The sequence below is a fragment of the Hypanus sabinus genome, chromosome 4, assembly GCF_030144855.1.
Source record: "Hypanus sabinus isolate sHypSab1 chromosome 4, sHypSab1.hap1, whole genome shotgun sequence".
Taxonomy (NCBI): domain Eukaryota; kingdom Metazoa; phylum Chordata; class Chondrichthyes; order Myliobatiformes; family Dasyatidae; genus Hypanus; species Hypanus sabinus.
The window spans coordinates 14,800,631-14,826,927 of NC_082709.1; the positions used below are offsets into that span (position 1 = coordinate 14,800,631).

The 26,297-nt window shown below is 43.3% G+C and overlaps 1 protein-coding gene across 2 annotated transcripts in view; it reads left to right on the forward strand.

The window, feature by feature from the left end:
• Positions 1 to 26,297, forward strand: part of LOC132392507 (dipeptidyl peptidase 4-like) — a 206,413-nt gene that overhangs the window by 120,256 nt on the left and 59,860 nt on the right. For both annotated transcript variants that reach the window (XM_059966451.1, XM_059966452.1), the window contains 8 exons: positions 1,881 to 1,933; positions 2,019 to 2,091; positions 2,839 to 2,959; positions 20,246 to 20,400; positions 21,783 to 21,877; positions 24,667 to 24,793; positions 24,892 to 24,936; positions 26,185 to 26,289. In XM_059966451.1, coding sequence (XP_059822434.1) covers positions 1,881 to 1,933; positions 2,019 to 2,091; positions 2,839 to 2,959; positions 20,246 to 20,400; positions 21,783 to 21,877; positions 24,667 to 24,793; positions 24,892 to 24,936; positions 26,185 to 26,289 — 774 coding nt within the window. The remainder of the gene's footprint in view (positions 1 to 1,880; positions 1,934 to 2,018; positions 2,092 to 2,838; positions 2,960 to 20,245; positions 20,401 to 21,782; positions 21,878 to 24,666; positions 24,794 to 24,891; positions 24,937 to 26,184; positions 26,290 to 26,297) is intronic.

Below are 26,297 nucleotides of genomic sequence, written 5' to 3' on the forward strand. Positions count from 1 at the left end.
TCACTATCATTTTGGAAATGTTATAAGTAGCAATGAGACCACTATCCAGTTAAATTTCGGATTTCTTGGCAAATGACTAGACTGTGCAACACTTTTCCAAAGCTTCTTTCATCTTCTGGAACTGAGTAATACCATATGTAGTCGTTTCAGGGTGTCTTTTTGGAAGTGCTCCTGCATTCTTGATTGTTTGGCGGTTTCATTAGACAGTATGGTATTACAAATGGGGCATCACTAATCTGATGGGAATGGAATTAAACCATACTCCAGATGTGTAACACTGTATTGACACACTTCCTGTAGTTTCTGTTTCTTAGCAGGATTAGAATCCAAGGCTTCACCACCTTCAGACTCATAGAGTATGTAGTCTGATAATAAATATTACTTGAAATTTGAGATTGTGCTGTATGTATTTATCCATCATTAACAGGGCTAAATTAAAATTAAAAATGAACACAACTGGACATGCCTATCAGATGTTGATGACAGCAGCAAGTTGCACCCCTCAAGAACCTTGAACTCAAAGACTTCTATTTCCCCTAATGCCCTTTAGGACACGTAACTGCTCCCACTGGGAATCTCTGCCATAGACCATAAGATATAGGAACAGAATTAGGCCATTTGGCCCATCAAGTCTGTGCCATCATTACATCATGGCTCATCCATTTTCCCTCTCAGCTCCAATCTTCTGCCTTCTCCCCATATCCATTCATATCCTGATTCATCAAGAACCTATCAACCTTTGCTTTAAATATACCTAAAGGCTTGGCCTCCATAGCTGTCTGTGGCAATGAATTCCACAGATTCACCACTCTCTGGCTAAAGAAGTTCCTCCTCATCTGATTCTAAAAGGATGCCCCTCTATTTTGAGGCTGTCTCCTTGGTATTAGATTCCCCCACAAAAGGAAACATTCTCTTCACATTCATTCTATCAAGGCTTTTCAAGATTCAATAGGTTTCAATTTGGTCACCCCTTATTCGGAATTCCAATGAGTACAGGCTCAGAGCCTTCAAATGCTCTTCATATCACATCCTTTCAATTCCAGAATCATTTTCATGAACTTCCTTTGAACTTTCTCCAATGTCAGTACATCCTTTATTTGATAAAGAGCTCAATACTGTTCACAATACAAGAAGAGAGGCCTCACCAGTGCTTTATAAAGCCTCAACACTACATCCTTGCTTTTATATTCTAGTCATTTTGATATAAGTGCTAACATCACATTGGCCTTCCTCACCTTTCTCTTTTTTACCTTTCTCATGTTAGATTCTATTGTCAGAGGCATTCTCCGGTGTTTTCCAATTCTCTTTGCAATATTTCCCTATCATCACTACCCAACTTACCTTGATCCGATATTTCAGTTCATATCTAATACTTTACAAAGTCAGTTCACTTCCGCCTCTGTAATGGTATCCATTTCAGTGCCAGTCTTCACCAAAGTGCACTTGAAAGCCATATCCATTATATTATTTCCAAATTCAGTAAATTTATTGCATTGGTCGGCTTTCCATCTTCTACCCTTCATAAACCTGAGTTTATCCAAAACTAGGTATGTTTGCAGTATTTAACTCTACACCAATTATTACCCTTCTGCTCAGTAATCATTATTGCCTTCTGGTCCAGATAAGCCTCAGTCTTAATATTTTCAATTTGTCTACTCCTTCAAGCTCTAAGCTCAAAAATTCCCTTAAGTTCTCAGTTTCTTTAATTTTTATCTCTGTTATCTGAATCAAAAATCCACTTCTGTTGCCTATCCTAATGTATTATCTGGCTTAATGTAAACCCTTGTCCAACTAAGCTCTGTGCCAGTTTGATAGATTAAACAAAGTGCCTATCTACAAATTGTTGTATATATTAATGACCTCTGTAAATTTGTTCACAGCTATGGAGGCATTCCTTTTTCGCTTGGTATTCTGTTTATGATTTGGCGAAAAGGTCAGTGAAACCTTTGAAAAAATGTTACTATTAGTACTTTACATTTGAAAGTATATTACTCTTACTATATTCTTTTCTTCCTTAGGGATTTTGTGAAGAATGCAAACTTGAACATCAAAATACAGAACATATTGTGGGCTCCAGTGGGACACAAATTAGTAAGTTGTATTTGTATTTGTATTAGTAAACTGTATTACTGATTGGGTTGAGTTGCTCTCTGATGTGGCAGTCCATTTACAAACATTTTGTCGCCATATGAGTAGGTATCGTCAGTGCACTGTTCACCTGTGTGTCCTCCAAATGCTTGGCCTTTATATACTTGTCAATCAACTGATTGGTCATCATTACAGAAATTCAATTTTGATGCGGGGAGGGGATTTTGATATTGATTGGATGCACGGCAAACTCTGTGTATTGTGGTCTGGAATATTGTCCGCATTGGCTAACAAATAGGCCAAGCATTCGGAAGACATACCACAAATGAATAGAGTGCTAAGTCTTCTCGTATGGTGAAAAAACACTTGCAAAAGGATTGCCAAGTTCGGAGAACCATCGACCACCGAAGCTACACATTTACTGAGTTATTTCCAAACTGTATTTTTCCCTCATCTGATTATGTACATTTTTAATATTATTTAAAATTGATTATAAATAATTTTGCATAAATGGATTGCAAACCAATGGTTATTGTGTTAATGTGCGAAATATGGACCATTTTATAATACTTAACATTTAAAAAAATCTAGTAATTATTTGCAAGTTTCCACCAAGTTCACAATTTTGGCATCTTAGATGGATTTTCAAACTAGTTAGAGGAATTATTGTGCATTTATTTATTACTTACTTCTAAAATGTTGCTGGAATTTCCATACTATATTTTAATATAAATCTCTTCTTCTCTTTAGGCTTATGTTTGGAACAACAACATTTATCTTAAAACTGAGCCTGGAGCCGCTGCTATCAACTTAACATCCAATGGAGAGGAAAATAAAATTTTGAATGGGATACCTGACTGGGTTTACGAGGGTAAAATAACAGTTATTTTTATTTTAGTTAATTAAGTAATGGGTCAAATATGTTTTGACCCCATATATTCAACTAGATCAGGGAGGGGTTCCCAACCTTTTTTTATGCCATGGACCCCTATCAATAACTGAGGGGTCCATGCACCCCAGGTTAGGAACCATTGCACTAGATGTTGACCTGCCTGAGTCTTCTGTTTTGCTGCCTGCTAAACTTTATAATTCATTCACATGATTTTATATATGGGTCTTTATTTCTAACCCTAGATATTTTATTCTTTCTGATCTCCCTTGGTTTCCTGCCATCACTATTCCTTTTGACACCTGATCCTTCATCCCCACCTCACTACTCCATGACTAAACCAACAAATTGGTTCTATCTGTCCTGCCCAGCAACAACTGAGCTTTTTAATTAGGCTACTGTACTTACAAGTAGGGAGGCAGATTCTATTATTGCAAAATTCAGCAGGACTTAAGGAAAACCCAAGCTCAAATCATGAAAATTCAACTCCCTCAACTTCTACTGGTCTTACCCATGTTCCCTTTATGAAATTTGACTTTCATGAGCTATACCGTGTAGCATCATATCCATTCTTAACAACCTTGAATTAATACATTCCCATTGGGTTAATAACCAATAATTAGGAATATGATTATTCCATATGATATAAATTCATCAAAATCATACTGGTATTTTATTCTTGTACACAAATGGTAAATACCTTTTTGTAAAATAGGCATCTCAACTGCATACTGTTTTTCCAAAGATCACACCTACCTACGCACTTTCTCCAATTTGATTTCCTTGTAAAGTTGATTGTTTTGTATATTTATTGTGATACGGCACAGGACAGGTCTTTCCAATCCTTCAAGCCACACCACGCAGCAATCCCCCAACTTAATGCCAGCCTAATCACGGGACAATTTACAATGATCAATTAACCTACCAACTGGTATGTCTTTGGACTGTGGGAGGAAACCAGAGCACCCGGAGGAAACCCGCGCGGTCACAGGAAGAATGTACAAACTCCTTACAGGCAGCAGCGGGAATTGAACCTGGGTCAGTGGTACAGTGAAGTGTTGTGCTAACCACTACACTACTGTGTCAAAGTTTTATAAAATCTATAAAATCATTCAAAGTCAAAGGCCACAGTATTCCTCAGAGGAAAAGTTGCTTTGAATTTGCACATGGATTTTCTCTTAGGTTGAGGAAAGGTGTTTGCCATTGAAATCTGTTGAGATTAATGTGTTATGAAATATTTTGGAAAAGATAAATCACTGTTCTAAATCATGTTCACATTCTTTATTACTTTTAATGTAATTTTCCTGTAAATATTACTTAAAATTATTCCTGACATACAGTTTTGCGACATAGAGCAAACTGAATAATTCTTGTCCTGTTTGTACACTAGTTTCAAAGCTGCAATGACAGGCATTCCCCTTCCCCACTCTGATCCCAGCTCTCATTCATACCAGGTCTTCACCATCCCCTCTGACCTTCCCCTCTTTGAGGCAAATCGTCCTGTCCTCAGTAAGGGCCTCACCTTTGTCCCCCTGCACCCACACCTCAGTGATTCCATTCCTACCTTAACACTGCCGCCATTTCCATGCCTACCTCTTTGGCAAGGACTCTTCAGCCTACACCAATGGCACCTTCTCCCATCTTCACACTCCTTCTCTTCCTGAACACCCTGCTCTGGAGATTTTCATTGCCAAATGTTGACGAGACATCAACTGTCTCAACTTCACCACTCCTCTCTCCAATTCCAACCTCACTCCTTCCGAACGCACTGCTATCCATTCTCTCCTCACTAATCCTAACCTTGCCATCAAACCCACTAATAAGGGGCGTTCTTTAAGCAGTCTGGTGGACTGGCCTCTACCTTGCTGAGGCCAGGTGACACCTCTGAGGTACCACCTCTTATTTACCCCGTGAACAGGATCCCACTAAAGAACACCAGGCCATAGTCTCCCACACCATCCTGACCTTACTAACTCTGGGGATCTCCCATCCACTGCCACCAATCTCATAATTCCTGCACTCTACACCTTTCATTTCTACCTCCTACCCAAGACCCACAAGGCTGCCTGTCCGGGTAGACCCATTGTGTCTGCTTACTCCTGCCATACTGAACTCATATCTGCATACCTTGACTCAGTTTTATCTGCCCTGGTTCAATCACTTTCTACCTACATCCATGACCCTTCACATGCTCTTGATCTTTTCAATGATTTCAAGTTCTATGGCCCCAATCATTTTATTTTCACGATGAACATCCAATCCCTATACACCTCAATCCCCCATCAGGAAGGCTTCAAAGCTCTCTGTTTCTTTCTGGACATCAGACCCAAACAGTTTCTCCTCTACCACCGCTCTCCTCCGTACGGCAGAACTGGTCCTCACTCTTAATAATTTCTCCTTTGGCTCCTCCCACTTCCTTCAAACAAAAGGTGTAGCCATGGGCACTTCCATGGTTCCCAGCTATGCTTGCCTTTTTGTCAGCTATGCAGAACAGTCTATGTTCCATACCTACACTGGTGTCGCACCCCAAATTTTCCTACGCTAAATCGATGACCGCATTGGTGCTGCTTCCTGTACCCATGCAGAGTTCATCGACTTCATCAACTTTGCCTCCAACTTCCACCCTGCCATCGAACTTATCTTGTCCATTTCTGACATCTTTCTTGAGACATCTGTGGGGACAGCTGATCTACCGATATCCTTTATAAATCCACTGATTCTCACATCTACCTGGACTATACCTCTTCCCACCTTGTTATTTCTAAAACTGTCATCTCCATCTCTCAATTCCTGCATCACCACCCCATCTGCTCTCAGGATGAGGCTTTTCATTCCAGAACTAGGAAATGTCCTCCTTCTTCAGAGAAATGGGTTTCCCTTCATCCACCATCAACGCTGCCCTCAACCACATCTCTTCCATTTCGCGCACGTCTGCCTTCACCCCATCCTCCGGCCACCCCACCAGAGATAGGGTTCCTCTTGACCTCACCTCCAACCCCACCAAACTCCACGTCCAGCACATAATTCTCTGTAATGTCCACCACCTTCCACAGAATCCCACCACCAAGCACATCTTGGTGTGCTTTCCAAGCACCCTTTCCAGTTTCTCCATTCTGCAGGGATCACTCTCTGCACGACTTCTTTGTCCACTCGTCCCTCCCCACCATTCTCTCTCCTGGCACGTATCCTTACAAACAGAACAAATGCTTCACCTGCCCCTATACCCCCTCCCTCACTACCATTCAGGGCCCCAAACAGTCTTTCTGTTGAGGCGACACTTCCCCTGTGAGTCTATTGGGGTCATCTACTGTATCTGGTGCTCCTGGTGTGGCCTTCTATTTATCGGTGAGACATGATATAAACTGGGAGACTGCTTTGCTGCACACATACACTCTGTCTGCCCGAAAAAGCGGCCTCTCTCCCAGTGGCCACCCATTTTAATTCTACTTCCCATTCCCATTCCGACATGTCAGTCTATGGCCTCCATGTGGGACAAGATTCAGGGGAGTAGATTTAGGCCAAAGCTGAGGAGGAACCGCTTTTCCCAGAAAGTGGTGAATCTGTAGAATTCTCTGCCCGTTGAAGCAGTAGAGGCTACCTCAGTAAATATATTTAAGACAGGGTTGGATAGATTTTTGTATAGTAGGGTGATGGGGAAAGGGCAGGTAGGTGGAGATGAGTCCATGGTCAGATCAGCCATGATTTTATTGAATGGCGGAGCAGACTCGACGGGCCAGATGGCCTACTCCTGTTCCTATATCTTATGTTTCTTATGTTTCTCTTCTGCTGTGATGAGGCCACGTTCAGTTTGAAGGAGCAACACCTTATACTTGATGCACCATCAATAACTCACACTGAGACGTAGGCGAGATATCGGCTTTTATTGACTGGAAGAAGGAACCAGGAGTGAGTGTCTATCATACAAGGTCTTGGAGACTGAGGCCGAGCTTCAGGCCGCAGGTCTCCTTTATACAAGGGCCTGTGGGAGGAGCCACAGGAGCAGTCAGCAGGGGCGTGTCCCGACAGGCACATAGTTCACCACATTCACCCCCCCTTCGTTTGAAAAAGTCCTCATGTAGCGAAGGTTCTTACAAGTCAAGCCGATCAGGCGGTCGAATCTGTCGCTGCGATCTACGTAGCACCGGCTGTGACCGCATAGGTGCCGGCAACATTGGCGATTGCACAGGGGACGGGGGTTGCGCGTGTTCTTGCCCACTAGGCACCGGTGATCCCTCATGCATGTGCGAGGCGCCTGGTATAAATGCGTACGAAACGCCCGGTATACAAGTGTCGTGAGGAGTCTGTGTAGGGCCTGGTGAGCACGGTGTCAACTCTGGTGCAGGGTTCACAGTCACCGGAGAGCCTTCAGGGTAGTGGTCTGCTGCACCTGCGGGTGCCAGGTCGCGGATGGAGACCGTGTCCTCCCGCCCATCAGGTAAGACCACGTAAGCATACTGGGGGTTCGCATGTAGAAGGTGAACCCTCTCCACCAGCGGGGAGTATTTATTGCTCCTCACATGTTTCCGGAGCAGCACTGGCCCCGGGGACGTCAGCCAAACTGGTAGGGTGGTCCCAGTGACAGACTTCCTGGGAAAAGAGAACAGGCGTTCGTGAGGGGTGGCATTGGTGGACGTACATAACAGAGAGCGGATAGAGTGCAGTGCCTCAGGGAGGACCTCCTGCCATCGAGAGACCGGCAACCCTTTTGACTTAAGGGCTAAAAGTGTGGCCTTCCACACTGTGGCATTCTCCCGCTCCACCTGGCCATTACCCCGGGGATTATAACTCGTGGTCCGACTGGTAGCAATGCCCCTAGCTAGCAAGTACTGGCGCAGCTCCTCACTCATAAAGGAGGACCCTCTATCACTGTGGATATAGCAGGGATACCCGAACAGAGTGAAGAGCTGGCGCAGGGCTTTTATGACGGACGTGGCAGTGGTGTCGGGGCAGGGGATGGCAAAGGGGAACCGTGAGAACTCATCAATAACACTGAGAAAATAGACATTGCGGTCAGTGGAGGGAAGGGGGCCCTTAAAGTCAACACTCAGGCGTTCAAAAGGGCGGGTGGCCTTGACAAGTTGTGCCGTGTCAGGACAGTAGAAGTGCGGTTTGCACTCGGCGCAAATTTGGCAGTCCCTGGTCATCGTCCTGATGTCCTCCAGGGAGTACGGCAGGTTCCGAGCTTTCACAAAATGGTAAAATCGGGTGACCCCTGGATGGCAAAGTTGTGCATGAAGGGCGTACAGCTGGTCGAGCTGTGTGCTAGCACATGTTCCCCGGGATAGGGCATCAGGGGGCTCATTGAGTCTGCCAGGCCGGTACAGGATATCATAGGTGTAGGTGGAGAGTTCTATCCTCCACCGCAAAATCTTATCATTTTTGATCTTGCCCCGCTGTTGGTTGCTGAACAGGAACGCAACCGAGCGCTGGTCGGTCAGCACGGTGAATCTTTTGCCAGCAAGATAGTGCCTCCAGTGCCTAACAGCCTCCACTATGGCCTGGGCTTCTTTCTCCACCGCGGAGTGCCGAATTTCAGAGCCTTGGAGGGTGCGAGAAAAGAATGCTACTGGTCTGCCTTCCTGATTAAGGGTAGCAGCCAGAGCGAAATCGGAGGCATCACACTCCACTTGGAAGGGAGCGGTCTCGTCCACTGCATGCATCGTAGCTTTGGCAATGTCCGCTTTAATGCAGTTGAAGGCCGTGCAGGCCTCAGCAGAGAGGGGAAACGAGGTAGACTTGACCAGGGGGCGAGCCTTGTCTGCGTAATGGGGGACCCATTGGGCGTAATAGGAAAAAAAACCCAGGCACCGTCTGAGGGCCTTGAGAGTGGTGGGAAGAGGGAGCTCTAACAGGGGGCGCATACGTTCGGGATCAGGCCCAATAACCCCGTTTTCCACGACATACCCAAGTATAGCAAGGCGGGTGGTACCAAAAACACACTTGTCCCTGTTATAAGTAAGGTTCAGAGCTGCGGCCACTTGGAGAAACCGTTGGAGGTTGGCGTCGTGATCTGGCCTGTCATGACCACAGATGGTGATGTTATCCAGATAGGGAAATGTGGCCTGCAGTTGGTACTGGTCCACCATCCGGTCCATTTCCCTCTGGAAGACAGAGACACCATTCGTGACACCGAAAGGGACGCGCAGGAAGTGATAGAGCCGGCCGCCCGCCTCGAAGGCGGTGTAGGGGCGGTCCTCTGGGCAGATGGGGAGCTGGTGATAAGCGGATTTCAGATCTATTGTCGAGTACACCTTATACTGAGCAATCTGGTTGACCATATCCGCGATGCGGGGTAGGGGGTATGCGTCAAGCTGCGTAAACCTATTGATGGTTTGACTATAGTCCACCACCATCCTATCTTTCTGCCCAGTCCGAACAACAACTACCTGGGCCCTCCAAGGGCTTGTGCTCGGCTCAATGATCCCCTCCCTGAGCAGCCGCTGCACCTCCGACTGAATGAAGGCCCGGTCCCCCGCGCTGTACCTCCTGCTTTTGGTTGCCACAGGTTTACAGTCGGGGGTCAGGTTGGCGAACAGCGGTGGGGGAGGGATCTTGAGAGTGGAGAGGCTGCAAGTGTCGGTAGCGCAGCTGTCGGCCTGGTTCTGGATGGGATGTGTGTGCCCGTGTGTGTGTGTGGTCAGTAGCGGGGTATGTGAAGAAGTCCCACAAAACTGAGGATTCTTGACAGTGAGTGGTGGGAGGGGCCCGTCGTATACCATAGTCACACTTTCGAGATGGCTCTGGAAGTCCAGCCCCAATAGCACAGGTGCGCACAGATTAGGCATGACCAGCAGTTCAAAGTCCCGATATTCTGTGCCTTGCACCACCAAAGTCGCTACACAACCCGCCCGGATGTCTGCGGACTGCGACCCAGAGGCCAAATGGAACCTCCGACTGACCGGCCGCGTTGCAAGTCCGCAGCGTTGCACTGTGTCCGGGTGAATAAAACTCCCAGTGCTGCCCGTGTCAAACAGGCATCCAGTCCAGTGCCCCTCCACCTGGATGTCCATCATGGATCTTGCAAGCTGGTGTGGGGCGCTTTGGTCGAGAGTCACAGTAGCCACAGTTGGATCGCCGTCGGGGTACCCGGTCAGCATCGGAGGGTCGGGGGCGGGGCGTACTGACGTCGACAAAGATGGCCGCCAACATCCCGGCATGCAAGATGGCGGCCCCCACGTTTCACCTGCAGCGCTGCACTCCGCTCGAGGTTGAGACTTACAGACCTTGGCGAAGTGGCCCCGCTTTCCGCAGCTGGAGCAGGTCGCTTCTCGCGCTGGACAGCGTTGTCGAGGATGTTTCTTTTGGCCACAGAAATAACAAAGCACGAGTTTCTGACGGGCCACAGCCGTGGTCAGGGTCTGGGAGCTCGTGGAATCGCGACTGGCGGCGGCGTTGGCGAACTCGCTCCCGGGAGCCGGTGGTGGCGGGGTCTGAGGCGTCCACGAAACTGGCGGGGAATCGCGCGACTGGACAGCGTCGGCGTTATGCAAAGCAGCTTCTAGAGCGTTGGCCTTCTCTATCGCCGAGCTTAAGGTAAGATCTGAGTTCTCCAGCAGTCGCTGGCGCATGTACACTGACCTCAGTCCCGTCACAAAGGCGTCTCGCACCAGCAGCTCCGCATGCTGTTCTGCCGTGAGCGTCTTGCAGTCACAAGCTCGGACGAGTGTCTGTAGTGCTCGGAGAAACTCAGCGCACGATTCTCCAGGCCGCTGTTGCCGGGTAGCTAAGCGATGTCTTGCGTAGACGGTGTTCACCGGCCGCAGGTACTGTCGTTTGAGGGCGTCCAGTGCCCCTTTGTAGGTCGGCAGGTCCCGGATAAAGGAGTAAACTTTGGAGGAGACCCTCGAGAGTAGGATTCTGTGCATAACGGCGGGTTCAGTCGCACGAAGCTCCACCAAGTACGATTGGAAGCATGCAAGCCAGTGTTCAAAAGCGAGAGCTGCGTCAGGGTCTTGAGGGTCCAAATCCAACCGGTCCGGACGCAAAACGGGTTCCATGTTTTAAAACTTCCAGTCAATAAAATTGATGCACCATCAATAACTCACACTGAGACGTAGGCGAGATATCGGCTTTTATTAACTGGAAGAAGGAACCAGGAGTGAGTGTCTATCATACAAGGTCTTGGAGACTGAGGCCGAGCTTCAGGCCGCAGGTCTCCTTTATACAGGGGCCTGTGGGAGGAGCCACAGGAGCAGTCAGCAGGGGCGTGTCCCGACAGGCACATAGTTCACCACAATACTCCATCTAGGGAGCCTCCAACCTGATGGCATGAACATCAATTTCTTGAACTTCTGATAATGGACCACTCCCCAGCCAACTCTCTTTCACTATTCCCCATTCCTATTTCCCTCTCTCACCTTATCTCCTTACCAGCCCATCACGTCCCCTCTGGAGCTCCTTGTCCCTTTCTCCCATGCCCTTCTGACATCTATTAGATTTCCCATTCTCCAGCCCTTTATGTCTTTTACCAGTCGACCTCCCAGCTCTTTACTTCACCCCTCCCTCTCTCCTGGTTTCACCTATCACCTACTACCTTGTATTTCTTCCTCCCCTACCCCCACCTTCTTACTCTGATTTTGCATCTTTTTTCTCCTGTCCCGATGAAGGGTCTCAGCCCGAAATGTTGACTGTTTACTCTTTTTTATAGATGCTGCCTGGCCTGTTGAGTTCCTCCAGCATTTTGTGTATGTTGCTTGAATTTCAAGCATCTGCAGAGTTTCCCCTTTTTATGATTGTTATTCCTTAGTTTATGAAAGGAATGCATTCTAAGAAACATTCTATAAAACAAAATTTCATGAATCATAAAGGGATTTGAAAAGTGTCACAGATACCTTGGTGCCATATACATCTGTACAGAAAGTGCCAAAATAGTTCAAATGGTTCCATTTAGTATCAGAGAATGTATACAATATACAACCTGAAATTCTTACTCTTTGCAGACATCCACAAAACAGAAGAAAAATCCGAAAGAATGAAAGACAGGAAAATGTAGAATTCCAAAGAGCCCAAAATGATCATCAAAGCGAAAAATAGCTTTTTAATTCAGACATGTATCCCAACAGTGTATGAGTACTGTCACGTACCCCGTGACCAGGTTAAGAACCAGCAGAAATGGAAAACACGTTGGAGTCTGGTATTACCATAAACTAATAGAGTTTATTAGTAAACTAAGCCATACAGTACTATAAATGCAAATATATCAAACAGGTTAGCAATGATATAGATATGGATATATGTATATGTGTGGAAATAGGAACAAAACTAGGCTCTTTCAAACCTAGGGGTAAATGGATACAGTCTTACAATATGATGAAAAGAGTTCAGTTCAGTTCAGTTTGTGGTAGTTAGTTGAGTAACGTTGGAGAGAGAGAGAGAGATGATGAGAGGTGATCCCGTTGCCGTTGATCTTCCCGTTGTCTTCCTGTTGTGGTCACCGACTATGACCATACCATGTACATCCATTCTTCAGTGGTGGACCTGTCACCCAGGCAAGGGTGGACACACAAATAATTCCTCACCGGTCACACCTTCTCACACTGTGAGCCACTGATCGATTCCCCGAATCGATCCTCCAAACCCCCACCTTCACGTGGGTGCACAAAGCTCGTTCAGTGTCCCGTGGTGTGTCTCCCTGTGTCTTAGCAGACCTGCTTGTTATCTCCACTTGCTGAACACCGGCTGTCCATCAAACCGGCTCTGCCCTGCGGTCTCTGCAGGAATCCTATCACGCAGGCAGAGTGTCCCTGGAGCAAAGGTAAACAATCAGCCGAGGACCCATAACATTAAAATCATGTCTCTCTCTCTCTCTCATCTGCGCTGGATGCCTCCCCCCTCTGTCTCTCAATAACAGCAGAGTTCAAAGGGTCCACTCTGGACTCCATCTCAACCTCTGTTTGCTCATCACACCCTCACCTTTAGGAAATTTTTACAGGAGTAAAAATTTAAAAGGAAATGTACATTACAGAGTTTAATACGATACATAGGTAGTCATCACTTAACAGAGTAAAACAGATATAATTTCGAATCTAACATCTAGATAATCAATCGGCAAGGACATTGTCAGTTCCCCTTTACATGTTTTATCTTCACATCATATTCTTGTAACATCAGACTCCAATTTAGCAACCTTCTGTTCTTATCCTTCATGCTAGTCAGAAATACCAGTGAATTGTGGTTGGTGTAAACTAATTAGTGGTTTCTATGCCAGTCAAATATAAACCTTAAAATGCTGCAACGCCAGAATAAGTGATAGTAATTCTTTCTCTACCATGGACTAGTTTTTCTGGTGTACGTTGAATTTCTGGAGAAATAAACCATGGGGTGTTCAATTTCATCCCCATTTCTCTGTAGCAATACTGCCCCGGCAGCCTCGCCACTAGCCCTTTCAGTCAGTGGAACACACCAATATCCTCTCAGTATGTCAATTTTTGTAAGGTACTTGGCCTTTCCCACCTTATCAATGCAATCATCTACTCTCGGGATGCGATAAGCATCTGTCTTTGTTACGGCATTTACTTTCCTGTAATCAGTTCAGGATCTCATGCCCCCATCTGACATAGGGACAATCACGTGCGGTGACGCCCAGTCTGAAGTGGTTGGCCTAATGATACCAGCTGCTAGCATGCAGTCAATTTCTTTGTCCACCAGCTTGCTTTTCTCCACGTTCATACTGTAGAGATACTCCTTAATGGGCTGGGCTGACTTCACAATGAAGTCATGCACCGCCGTCGTGCACGGTCTTAGAATATCAGGGAATAAACCTTTATACTTGTTAATTAAGCTCTTCAGTTGTGTTTGCAGCTTTGACTGCAAATGTTGAATTTTCCCATCAATATTTTCCAAAACATCAGACTTTCTGAGTCTTGTGAAAACTACAGGGAATTCAGTAAAATGATTTGGTATTCCAGTACTAGACACGACAATCTCCTCCATTGTCATAACAGTACTCACTGGTGCAGGGTCGGAGTCATGATCACACTTAATCACATTTACATTCTGATCTGACCATTGCTCTGAGTAAGGTCAAAGGTGACACCATATGCTTAGCTCGCAACTCTTTAACTGTCCCCTGGAATGTTGTGGATGTAAAGTTACTACCCTGGACAGATTGGATTTCTTTAGGTAGACCTGCCAGTGTGGAAAATTTGATAAATGCTTTTACTACAGTCTTGGCCTCGATGTTCCAGAGGGGCACCACTCCGTGGAACCTAGACACAGCACACATGATAGTTAACAGATACTCGTAGCCTGCTGCAGTCTTTGGCAACGGGCCCACACAATCCACTATGACCCTGGAGAATGGTTCACCAAAAACAGGCATCGGCCTAAGTAGTGCTGCTGGCAGCTCCTGATTAGGTTTTCCTGCACCCTGATAGGTATGACAGGTCCTGCACAAATTCATAACATCCTTCCTTAAATTAGGCCAGTAGAATTCCTTCACACTTCTATTTACTGTCCTTTCCACTTCAAAGTGTCCACCTAAAGACAAACTATGAGCCACGTTTAAAAGCTCAGCCCTGTAAACTTTCGGGACCACTACTCGATGCCCAATCCTCATCTGCAAGCACAGTAGGTGGTCTCCACTTCCTCAGTAACACCCCATCTTTAAGGTAATATCCTACTGAGTCTCTCTGAACATCCTCTACTGTGGTAGCTGTCTCCTTTAACGCAGCCATTTCAGAATCCCGACTTTGCTCTGCAATAAATTCATCCGTCGACAAGGACAAGCCTTTCTCATCCTCCTTACTCTCCAAATCCTGCTGTAACATGAGGAGAAAAGTCTCTGACAAACTTCCATAAATTAAACTCATGTCATTGCTAACAGCATCAGTATCTGTGTGTAGGTTGCCAGCCACGAGCTTGCTCGTTCGCTGTTCCGCGGACTTAATTTCACCCTGGATAGCTGCCAATTTAATGTTTACCAAACTCAACACCATCACTAAACTTATGAAGACCATGCTTACATTTTGAAAATTCCCAAACAATCCATCAATTCCACTTCATCGCCCTTTACTTTGATTCGTCCCCATAGTAACGCAGTCAGGTGGTCTCTCAAACCCAAAACAATCTTTTCCCTCTACATTGTAATTCTTGAACAACACCCTGACGACCTTAGAATTGTTTATTTTCAACTTCTAAAATAGAGTTTAACAAGCTGACACATTCTTCAACAGACCATTGTCCTGCAAGCAGGGTCAAAGGTCACGAAACCAGTCCAAACGTCTCCAGTTCGTTAACATCCAGACACAGCCCCTTCCTCACTATTGTCCATCAAATTCCCATCACCAGCTTTCAACTCATCACCAACTTTTAGAACACCGTCTAACACAAACGACTGAGAATCCTCACTTTCCACTGGCACCAAGGCTAACCCCTCACTCACTGAATCAAGTTCATCTGACACAAAAAAACTGCATTCCTTTTCAACCAAGTCAGACACCTCAGACCTTAACTGAGTTTTAACACAAGGTTCAACACCCTGGCAATGCACAAATGCTTCAACAACCTGAACACAGGCAAGTGGGACAGCTGCCTCTTCTAGGCTTTCAATACCAGTCCCAGTTTCAAATTCCAGGTTCCCCTGATCCTCACAGCTACTCTCTGGGCAACTCCCATCCGGAGTCGACTCAACCTTGTGGGTTAAAACATACTTGATGTTAACTCAGCAGACTCCCTCAAGGTAGCAGCATCCTTTAATGCCCTTACATCATTGGGAACAAACTTCTTAAATTCTTCGATTACAACCAGCTCTTTCAAGCTATAAAAATACCATGGTCCAACACCGGACCCCCCAGCTGCCACATCTCCCTCTCAATCTGCCTCTGTCTTTCCCTTTCCTCACTCTGTCATTCAGCCTCCAGCTGTTTTACTTGTAACTCAAACTCATACTGCCGCATTCTTTTCCTCTCCTCAACCTTGATCCTTAATCTTTCCATCTGAAGTTGAATCTCAGCCTGGCTGGGTTTACTTCCAAAACAACTCCAACTCCTCTACTTGAAACACCCCTGTGGCTACATAATACATGACTATGGCTCTCAACATCTCTGACTTGCTTGTTGAAATCTTCACCTTCGAAAGATTCAACTTTCTTGCAATATTCAACAGTTCCACCCTCCTGGCATCCTCTAATGCCTCTGAGGTTGGCTCCGCCAAAAATTTATTGCCGTCCATTTCTGCTGTTTTTTCCACACAGCCCAAATCAGATAAGGGAATTTACGCCAATCAATTCAAACAGCCCCAAATTTGTCTTTCAAGATGCCGGACGAGCCCCCAATTTGTCACGTACCCCGTGACTGGATTAAGAACCAGCAGAAATAGAAAACACGTTGGAGTCTGGTATTACCATAAACTAATAGAGTTTATTAGTAAACTAAGCCATACAGTACTATAAATGCAAAAATATCAAACAGGTTAGCAATGATATAGATATGGATATATGTATATGTGTGGAAATAGGAACAAAACTAGGCTGTTTCAAACCTAGGGGTAAATGGATACAGTCTTACGATATGATGAAAAGAGTTCAGTTCAGTTCAGTTTGTGGTAGTTAGTTGAGTAACGTTGGAGAGAGAGAGAGAGAGATGATGAGAGGTGATGCCGTTGCCATTGATCTTCCCGTTGTCTTCCTGTTGTGGTCACCGACTATGACCATACCATGTACATCCATTCTTTAGTGGTGGACCTGTCACCTAGGCAAAGGTGGACACACAAACAGTTCCCCACACTGCGAGCCACTGATCGATTCCCCGAATCAATCCTCCAGAACCCCCACCTTCATGTGGGTGCACAAAGCTCGTTCAGTGTCCCGTGGTGTGTCTCCCTGGTGTGTCTCTCTGTGTCTTAGTAGACCTGCTTCTTGTCTCCACTTGCGGGCCACTGGCTGTCCATCAAACTGGCTCTGCCCTGCGGTCTCTGCAGGAATCCTATCACGCAGGCAGAGTGTCCCTGGAGCAAAGGTAAACAATCAGCTGAGGATCCATATCATTAAATCATCTCTTTCTCTGTCTCTCTCTCTCTCATCTGCACTGGACGCCTCCCCTCTCTCTCTCAATAGCAGCATAGTTCATAGGGTCAACTCTGGACCCCATCTCAACCTCGGTTTGCTCTTCACAGTATAGTAACATTATGTAAATTGAACCTTTACAAAATATTGTGCAAAAGTCTTGTTCACAAAAGTCTTTGCCTAAGAATTTTCCACAGTGCTGTAGTAATTTTATATATTGCACTGCATTACTGGCACAAAAGTATTAATTTCATGACAAAGTGATGAGATATCAGATTCTGATATATGTCTCCACTGTGAGGTGAGAGTGGGAATGGGCAGGGAGAGGGGAATCATAGTCAGGAAAACGGAGAGGGAAGTCGAAGCACAAGATAGACATTTGGTAATGATCAATAAGCCAATGGTTTGGAATCAAATAACCTTGATTGGTGTTTCAGGCCTGTGAGTTATCTGCACCCATACTGTTCCCCCACCCCCGGCACTCTTTCTCTGCCTCCTACCCCACACCCTTCCCATGGCGCTCCACCCTCACCATTTCCAGCATTCTTTGCTCCTGCCAAATTTACAAACTCCCTCCTTGCTCCACGTTGATAAATACAGTATTGTGCAAAAGCTGTATATGTATGTGGCTATGACTTTTGCAAAGACTGTATATTCAGGCATGCACAGAATAGTGTTCTTTTTGTTTTAATTATATATTATTTCTCAGTACATTAGTAATTAAATAATGTGGGTAAAGGCATTGCACAACACTTTCAAAAAGCTTTAATACGTGATAAGTGTTAGAAATAGAGTTAACATTTCATAGAATGTAGAACTGTACAGCACAGGAACAGGCCATTCACCACCCAAGTTGTGCCGAACCAGCTAATAATCAAATCAAACACAGCTCAACACTGATCCTTCCTACCTACACCATGTCCATATCCCTCCATTCTCCTTGTATCCATGTGCCTACACAAACATCCCTTAAAAGCCTCTAATGTCACCTTGTGCTGTACTAGGCAGCACATTCCAGGCATCCACCACTCTCTGAGTAAAAAACTTACCCCTCACATCCCCTTTCAATGCGTGCCCTTTGGTATTAGACATTTCAACCCCGGGAAACATACTCTCTGTCCATAATGCCTCTCATAATCTTATAAACCTCTGTCAGATCTTCTCTCAGCTACCAGTGCTCTAGAGAAAGCAATCCAAGTTTATCCAGCCTCTTGTCATACCACATGCCCTCTGCACCAGACAAGATCCCGGTAAACCCCTCTGTTCCCTTCTTTCTGCTGATGATTTTGCAATGCTGATCTAATGTCCTTAATGAAATATTGACTCTGTTATTCCTTCCACACAAACTGCCTGCTCTGTTGAACACTTTAGCATCCCAGCTTTTTATCCTTTTTTTTTCTGATTTTTAGCAACTGCATTCTTTTTTTTCCAATTGTTTGATTTCTGGTAATATGGACTAGGCTTGTAAGAGTCTAAATCGTTTGGCAGTCCAAACCTGAAAATAACTGCCCGTGTTTGTTTTGTTGTATGACCGTTTTTAAACTTCTTTCACCTTTCAGTCAGTGATCTAGATTGTTTGCAATATTCAACTTCTGTTGCTATCTGATCAAACTACACTCACTGGCCACTTTTTATTTAGATAGACCTGTATGCCTGCTTATTAATACAGGTATCTAATCAGGCGATCATGTGGGAGTAACTCAATGCATAAAAGCATGTAGACATGGTCAAGAGATTCAGTGACAAACAAGAGAACATCTGCAGACACTGGAAATCCAAGCAACATCACACAAAATGCTGGGGGATCTCAGCAGGCCAGGCAGTATCTATGGAAAAGGGTCTCAGCTGGAAATGTTGACTGCTTACTCTTTTTCATAGATGCTGCCTGTCCTGCTGAGTTCCTCCAGAATTTTATGTGTGTTGTCAAGAGATTCATTGGTTGTTTAGACCAAACATCAAAATGGGGAAGATATGTCATCTAACTTCCTTTTACTGTGGAACAATTGTTGGTGCCAGACAGGGTGATTTGAGTATCTCAGAAACTGCTGATCTCCTGAGATTTTTACACACAATAATCTCTAGAGTTTACAGAGAATCATGAGAAAAATTAAAAAAAAAACATCCAGTACATTGCAGTTCATTGGTGAAAATGACTTGTTAATGACAGAGGTCAGAAAAATTGCCAGACTGGTACAAGGTGACAGGAAGGCAACAGTAACTCAAATAACCAGGTGTTGCAACAAGTAATGTACAGAAGAACATCTATGAAAGTACAACATTCACGGCAAAAAAGTGGCAGATGGAATATTGTTTGGAAATGTATGATGATGTATTATAGTAAAAGGAACAATAGTGCAGACTATTATATAAATAGGGAGAAAATTCAAGCATTAGAGGTGCAGAGGGACTTTGAAGTCCTCGTGCAAGACTCCCAGAAGATTAATTCACGGTTTGGGTCCATGGAGAAGAAGGGAAATGCATTGTTGGCATTTATTTCAATGGAAATAGAATATAAAAAGAAGGAGATAACGCTGAGTCTTTGTAAGACAGTATGCAGGCAGCTCTTGGAGTATTATTAACAGTTCTGGGCCCCTTATCTCAGAAAGGATATATTGTCAGTTGAGAGAGTCCAGAGGAGGTTCACGAGGATGATTCCATGAAAGAAGGGGTTAACATATGAGGAGCATTTGGCAGCTTTGGGCCTGTACGCACTGGAATTTGGAAGAAAGTGTGGGGATCTCATTGAAACTTAGAGAAAGTTGAAAGGACAAGATAAGGTGGATGTAGAGAGGATGTTTCCTCTGGTGGGGGTATCCAGAACCAGAGGGCATAGCAGTAAAGAGGTTTTTTTTAGCCAGACAGTAATGAATCTGTGGAATGCTCTGCCATGGAAGCCGTGGTGGAAGCCACGGTGGAAGCCAAGCCCTTGGGTATATTCAAAGTGGAAGTTGATAGATCCCTGATTGATTGGGCATCAAGGGATATGGTGAAAAGGCAGGTACTGTACATGGGTTTGGATGGGATCTGGGATCAGCTATGATGAAATGGCGGAGCAGGCTCAATGGGCTGAATGGCCTAATTCTACTCCCATGTCTTATGGTCTAACATGTGAAACCTTGAAGTGGATGGGCAACAGCAAAAGAAGACCACGTTGGATTCCACTCCTGTACCTAACAATGTGGTCACTAAGAGTATATGCTGCTATAGGTCTTATTTAAGTAATGCTTGATATTATCAAACAAGATAATGTTTCTTTCTTTTTACAGAGGAAATGTTTTCTTCAAATAATGCTTTATGGTGGTCACCAAATGGAAGGTTTCTTGCTTATGGAGAATTCAATGACACTGAGGTTGAAATGATAGAGTACCCATTTTATGGCAATGGACAGTACCCGGAAACAGTGATAATTCCATATCCCAAGGTACAATTCCTTTAAAAAGTTTCTTTTAAAAAGTAGTCTTAAAAAAATTAGAACCTTTTCTCTATGGTCCAAAGCAAAAATGGATACAATAATGCCAAAGGGCTCAGGTGATGAGGTCTAATATTGTCTACGTTGTCCCTTATATAAATTCCAAGCACTACCACCCTCCTATCCCTAAAACCTCTGCCCACTCCATCCCGATCTGAATATCCCACCTAGACATAAGACATAGGAGCAGAATTGGGCCATTCAGCCCATCAAAGCTGCTCCAAACCTTAACCAGCTCCTGCTCATTTTATTACATTAAAATTGTGAGAGTTTAGGTACAGGGCAACATTCCTGGTGGATATCCAGCCAGCCTAAACTGACCTCACCCCCACCAATCCTCAGATGTCATTCCTCACCAGGGAGAGTTGAAGTTGTTGATGAGCCTGGAAAAAGAGTGTAGATTCCTCTAGTACAGGGAAGTATTTTTTTCCAAAGGCCTCCACTCAGTATGGAACAGTTCACCATCAGCTTAGTCTTCATTTCAGCCTTGGGTGTGCCTCACCCAAAGAAATCTTTGTTGTTAATTCACCCTAAGATTTATCAAACAGCAGTGAAATTTTGTGTATGTGAGTGCCTCCCTGGAATGGCCTTTCAAGCTGTGGTGTCCCAGAGCTCTCAGAAATCCCTGAAGCATCATAAGTTACTGGATACAAATAATTAAACCCAGAGAGGTAATATGCATGGGTATCTCAGTTTCTCAGTGGAAACAGTATGCCTCCATTTCTCCCATTGAGTTCACTTTTGAGGAAAGATCTTACCAGTTGTTTCACCATGAACATGTGATAAGACTCAGCATATCTGGATGCTTATCCACAGGGAAGCAGTGTTCCTTACTGCTGGATGTCCCCCACCAGCAGAGAACTCCTTCTCCTTAGCATCTGAAATACCTTGCAAAGAAAAGGTGGCTACAGATCAAGAGATGTGATCCACAAACCATTGCTGCTGGGTCACAAGCCAGAGACTGATCAGCCCTAGCTGGGTCATCTGGGCAGGAGCATCTGATGTTGAAAGACCCAAACCACCCAATGACCCCATGTTACATCACTGGTAGTGTGTCCCAGTGCATCCTGGGATGTATCTCAGTATCTATGACTAACAATTAAATTATAGGCTTGTCCATCCACTCCAAATTCTAAATACGAAATAAAATGTATAACATCTTCATACTAATATAACTGTTCTACATTATTGTACATTTGTGAAATATTACTGTGAAAAACTAACAATTTCATTTCAGTACACCTTCTAAGCAGGGAATGGTATTTGGAATGGAGGCTTGTGAAATATTGGGCTGCATTTGTTACCACAGAAATAATTTCTTTTCTTAAAATTAGGCTGGTTCTCCTAGTCCTTCTGTGAGGCTATTTGTTGTAGATACCGAAAACCTTGTGTCTGCAGAGCTTTCGGCCCCAAAAGAAATACTTTCAAGGTATACCTCTATTTTTTTGATTTCTCTGTTGTCCTAATGATATCTTCCCCAGTTATTTCCAATATGTCAAATTTGTCAAAGACCTGAATGGTAAATGTCAGCAAAATTTCAACAAAGTGCAGCAGACAAAATCTTTTTTTTTTCCTCATCCATTTGCCCGTGTCATTCAACAGAACAGTGACTCAAAATTTCTTTCTTTCCTCTTCCTTGCTTAGACATCCTGTGTAAAAATAAGCATGATTAGCATATAGCAACACCATTCAACAACAAAAACATTGACCGAGTAAATGTAGGCCAGCCAACATAACATTAACATTGGGAATATTTCAAGAAACCATAATTTAGATAACATTCATAGTCATCTGGAAGGACTTGGATTAATTGAAAATCCATGGATTCAGAAATGGCAGAGTTGGGTACGACAAGCTCAATAGCTATTTAAGGAAAAATGGAAAAATAATGCTATGGATTTTACATTGTCAATAAATGTTCAATAAACAGATGCAGAGGAGATGTAGATGGTTGATTATATCAAAGTTGTACAGATCACACATTTGAAACTTCTACTCAGAAAGTGGATCCCAATGTGCAGTTCCTGTTTCAGCACTTTAAGATTTATAATTGATTTATCTCCTGCTGATCAGGAAATTCCCTGCTGTCAGTCACCTTTGTAACCCCAATGTGATTTCTGCATCAACAATGTGCAGGGATGCTTTTGAAAAAAAAAAATCATGGAAAACTCAACCTGCATTTTCCTGCACCTTCGATCATTGGGCACCCTCAGGCAAACATGACTTGAAAAGAACGCTGCGGATGAGTAAAATACTTAGTTTAAGCCTTTAGGCATTATCCACCTCCCAGCACCCCAATGATTCTCTCAATAACACTCCAAGTGTCTTGCTCACCTTCCCAAATGTGTCCCTACTTGATCCTATAATTGAATTGCATTGAATTGACTTTATTACTTACATCCTTCATATTCATGAGGAGTAAAAATCTCTACGTTATGTCTCCATCTAAATGTGCAATGTGCAATTTATAGTCATTTGTAATGAATATTATGTACAATAGGATGGTCAATATAACATAGAAATACAGTTGCGTCAGCATGAATTAATCAGTCTGATGGCCTGGTGGAAAAAGCTGTCCCGGAGCCTGTTGGTCCTGGTTATTATGCTGTGGTAGCATTTCCTGGATGGTAGCAGCTGAAACAGTTTGTGTTGGGGTGACTCGGGTCCCCAATGATCCTTGGAGCCCTTTTTACCCACCTGTCTTTGTAAATGTCCTGAACAGTGGGAAGTTCACGTCCACGGATATCGTTACCTTTGTCGGTACGACATTCCCACATCAAGGCTCCATTCCCAATTACATCTGCACGAATATGGCAACCAAGTCTCCCCAAACCTTTTCCCAACTACCAGCTCAATATTTTATAGCAGATCACAAAAAGTAAACCCAGTCCTTTTCCCAACATCTTCCTGATCACAAGCAGCAATATCCCAGCATCTTTTGCTCCACTCCCACCTTACTAATGCAAGGGATATTGCTGATGCAAATGGTCACATTGATGTCAGACGCACATATAATTGACTATGCAAACTCTGAATCCTGGGTGGAGGACCAGGTTGTGCACTCAGGAATCAGAAAATGTGCAACTGTCAATAATTACTAGCTCAAAACTTGCTGTTCCGTTACACCAGTGTCTTTCTGATGCTCCCATTAGGTCAGGGTTTCCCAGCCTTAGACCATTACCACTAAGTCACTGGGTCATGGACCCCAGGCTAGGGACCCCTGGTCTGCATTAAAGTCACAAAAAAATCACCAGGCAGGGTATAAAACCAGTAACTTTTTATGTCATTGCTTTCAATTTCCAGATGGATTAAAATTAGTTATTAAAATAAATAAAATTCACATCTTGTCATTCAGAAGGAGGATGCTTCCATTATATTGAAGATAATACATCACCCTCTCCCCTCTCAAAACACAAACATACACACAATAAAATGTAAAATTATTTTACAAAATGTTTAGATTAAAATAAAATTGACCTATTTGCTTTACTTTTTATGACTAACAAAAATAGGTCAATTCTATTAGGAAAATTGTGAGGATTTCTAATAGACTTAAAAAACAGTACTGGGAAATTTTGGGAATTTGAGAAAATTTCAATTTATACTAAATACAGCTGTCACAACAATGCTATACCAAATTCGCAGTGAACCATATCAGCTTGTAACCTCCTAATATTCTATAGGTGAGGTTCTCATTTTCTGAGCTAATTCCTTAATGACTTTGCCCCTTCGTAGCAGGACAATCTCCGTTTACATCCTTCCCATGTTATCTTGTTCTTAGAACCTAGTACAATGTACGTCTTCTTCCGTAACCAGTGCCGACTGATAGTTCATCCCTAAATCCAGATCCACTCCACCTTTCTTTCCTTTATTTTTCCCCATTTCTCGGTCATCAAATTTTTTAGCCAGTCCTATTACACTCTTTTGAGTCATTATTTATCTAAATAACTGTGCTAAGCAAATAAATATTGTTCTCAAAGTCCTGTAAGTGTACTATTTATGGAAGTGTGCATATCCTTAATCAATATTATTAAATTTAGCTCGTAGAATCAACTTATGCAAATTTACAGCTGATTGTAAAGTCGACCATAAAATACTATTATATAACATATTAAATATAAAAATGTATTGACAGATAAGGTGAATCATTCAATACTTAGTAGTTGTATTTTAACATCCAAATCAGAATATTTTCAGTTTTTTAATTTACATTTTTAGTTACTATCTGGTCTCTGTAACCTGGGTAACTGAAAAGCGAACCTGTGTGCAGTGGATTAACCGAAGACAGAATCATTCTATTTTAACAGTCTGTGATTTTAACACAGGCCATTGGACATGTTCAAAGGTGAGGTTTCAACCAATATCCCTAAGATATCATAATTATTACCTAAAATATGATTAATATCTTTCTATGCCCAGTTAATCTGAATATTTATTCTTTAGGATAAAGAACTTAAGGAAATAAGTACAACGGGTTGGATTGGTGAAGTACGTATTATTGTTTAAATTACTTTATTTTTTTCTGAAAATTAGTATCATAAACATTGTATACATACATCTTTTTCTATTCAACTTTACTTTTGAGTCTCGAAGGGGACCACAACCTTGTCATGGTTTGGATGCTTGCGTACCTCAATGACCAGAGAGCTATGTTGGCTGGAGTCAAGGCCTTGTGCTTTGGCTCTTGGTAGGGTTACCTGTACCAAACAGGTCAAAGGGTAGAGACCAGACTAAGAGTGGTCCACTGCTCCAGGTTCAAGGGTTCAACTCAGGGCTAACAACTTTGAATGGTTAAAAAAAGAACAATTGTTACAAAGCAGCAATTAAGAATCCTTCTATACAGACAGAAGGAAGAACTTCATTGCTGTCCTACATGCCAGAGGCATAATGAGCAGTAAGTTATTTTTGACATCAGATAATCATATTGGAAACTAGTACTGTATACTCTCATATTATGGAAGTCTGGTTCCAGAGTTCACAAATCATTGCAAACAATTTAAGATACAGAATAAACAGTTTCTCCTGAGATTTTTAAGAGAAAAATAACTAAATAAGTAAAAAATTTGAAAGAAACAACAAATTTTATTAAGAGTTCATTCACATTGCAGCAAATAATGATACAGATAATTTTCCAGAAACACAATTCTCTCAGAACAAGGAAGTACACTCTGCTATGATTACACACTAATAACCCATCATTAAGATTAGCATCACAAGTGAATCTGCAGATGCTGGAAATAAATAAAAACACAAACTGCTGAGTTCTGCCAGCATTTTGTGTTTTTATTAAAATTAGCATCAGTGTTACATGCTTACATAGGCAGTTTGCATTATAAATGTGAACATACTGTAGAACTTTAAAAAATTGAAGCCAATGGAACTGACTTTCAGAGGCAGTAGACAAATGGCTTTTGAAGTTATTCAGTTCAAAGGCAATGAGAGGGTGGAAAGTAAATGCAGCTATATTCAGACCTTGAAGTATGAATAAAAAGATATCCAAAACTATTACTGAGAACCACCCACTCGCATGATTTTAACCAGGTCATGTTTTGTTTAGTAAACATATGACTATGATAATTCTTGCTTCCATACACGTTGCTGCCCACCTGCAGTTTCTCCCAATGCCTTTGTTGTTGATTTCATCATGGACAATGTATTTTTCATTGTTTTACAACTTAAGTATAATTTATTGAATGCCAACATTTCAGAATTCTAATTCTTTTGGATTGTTTGCAGTTTCGACCTTCAGATCCAATTTTTGCACCAGATAATAATACTTTCTACAAAATACTAAGTGACGATAATGGATATAAGCATATTCATGAAAAGGCGGGAACGCAGGTATAGTA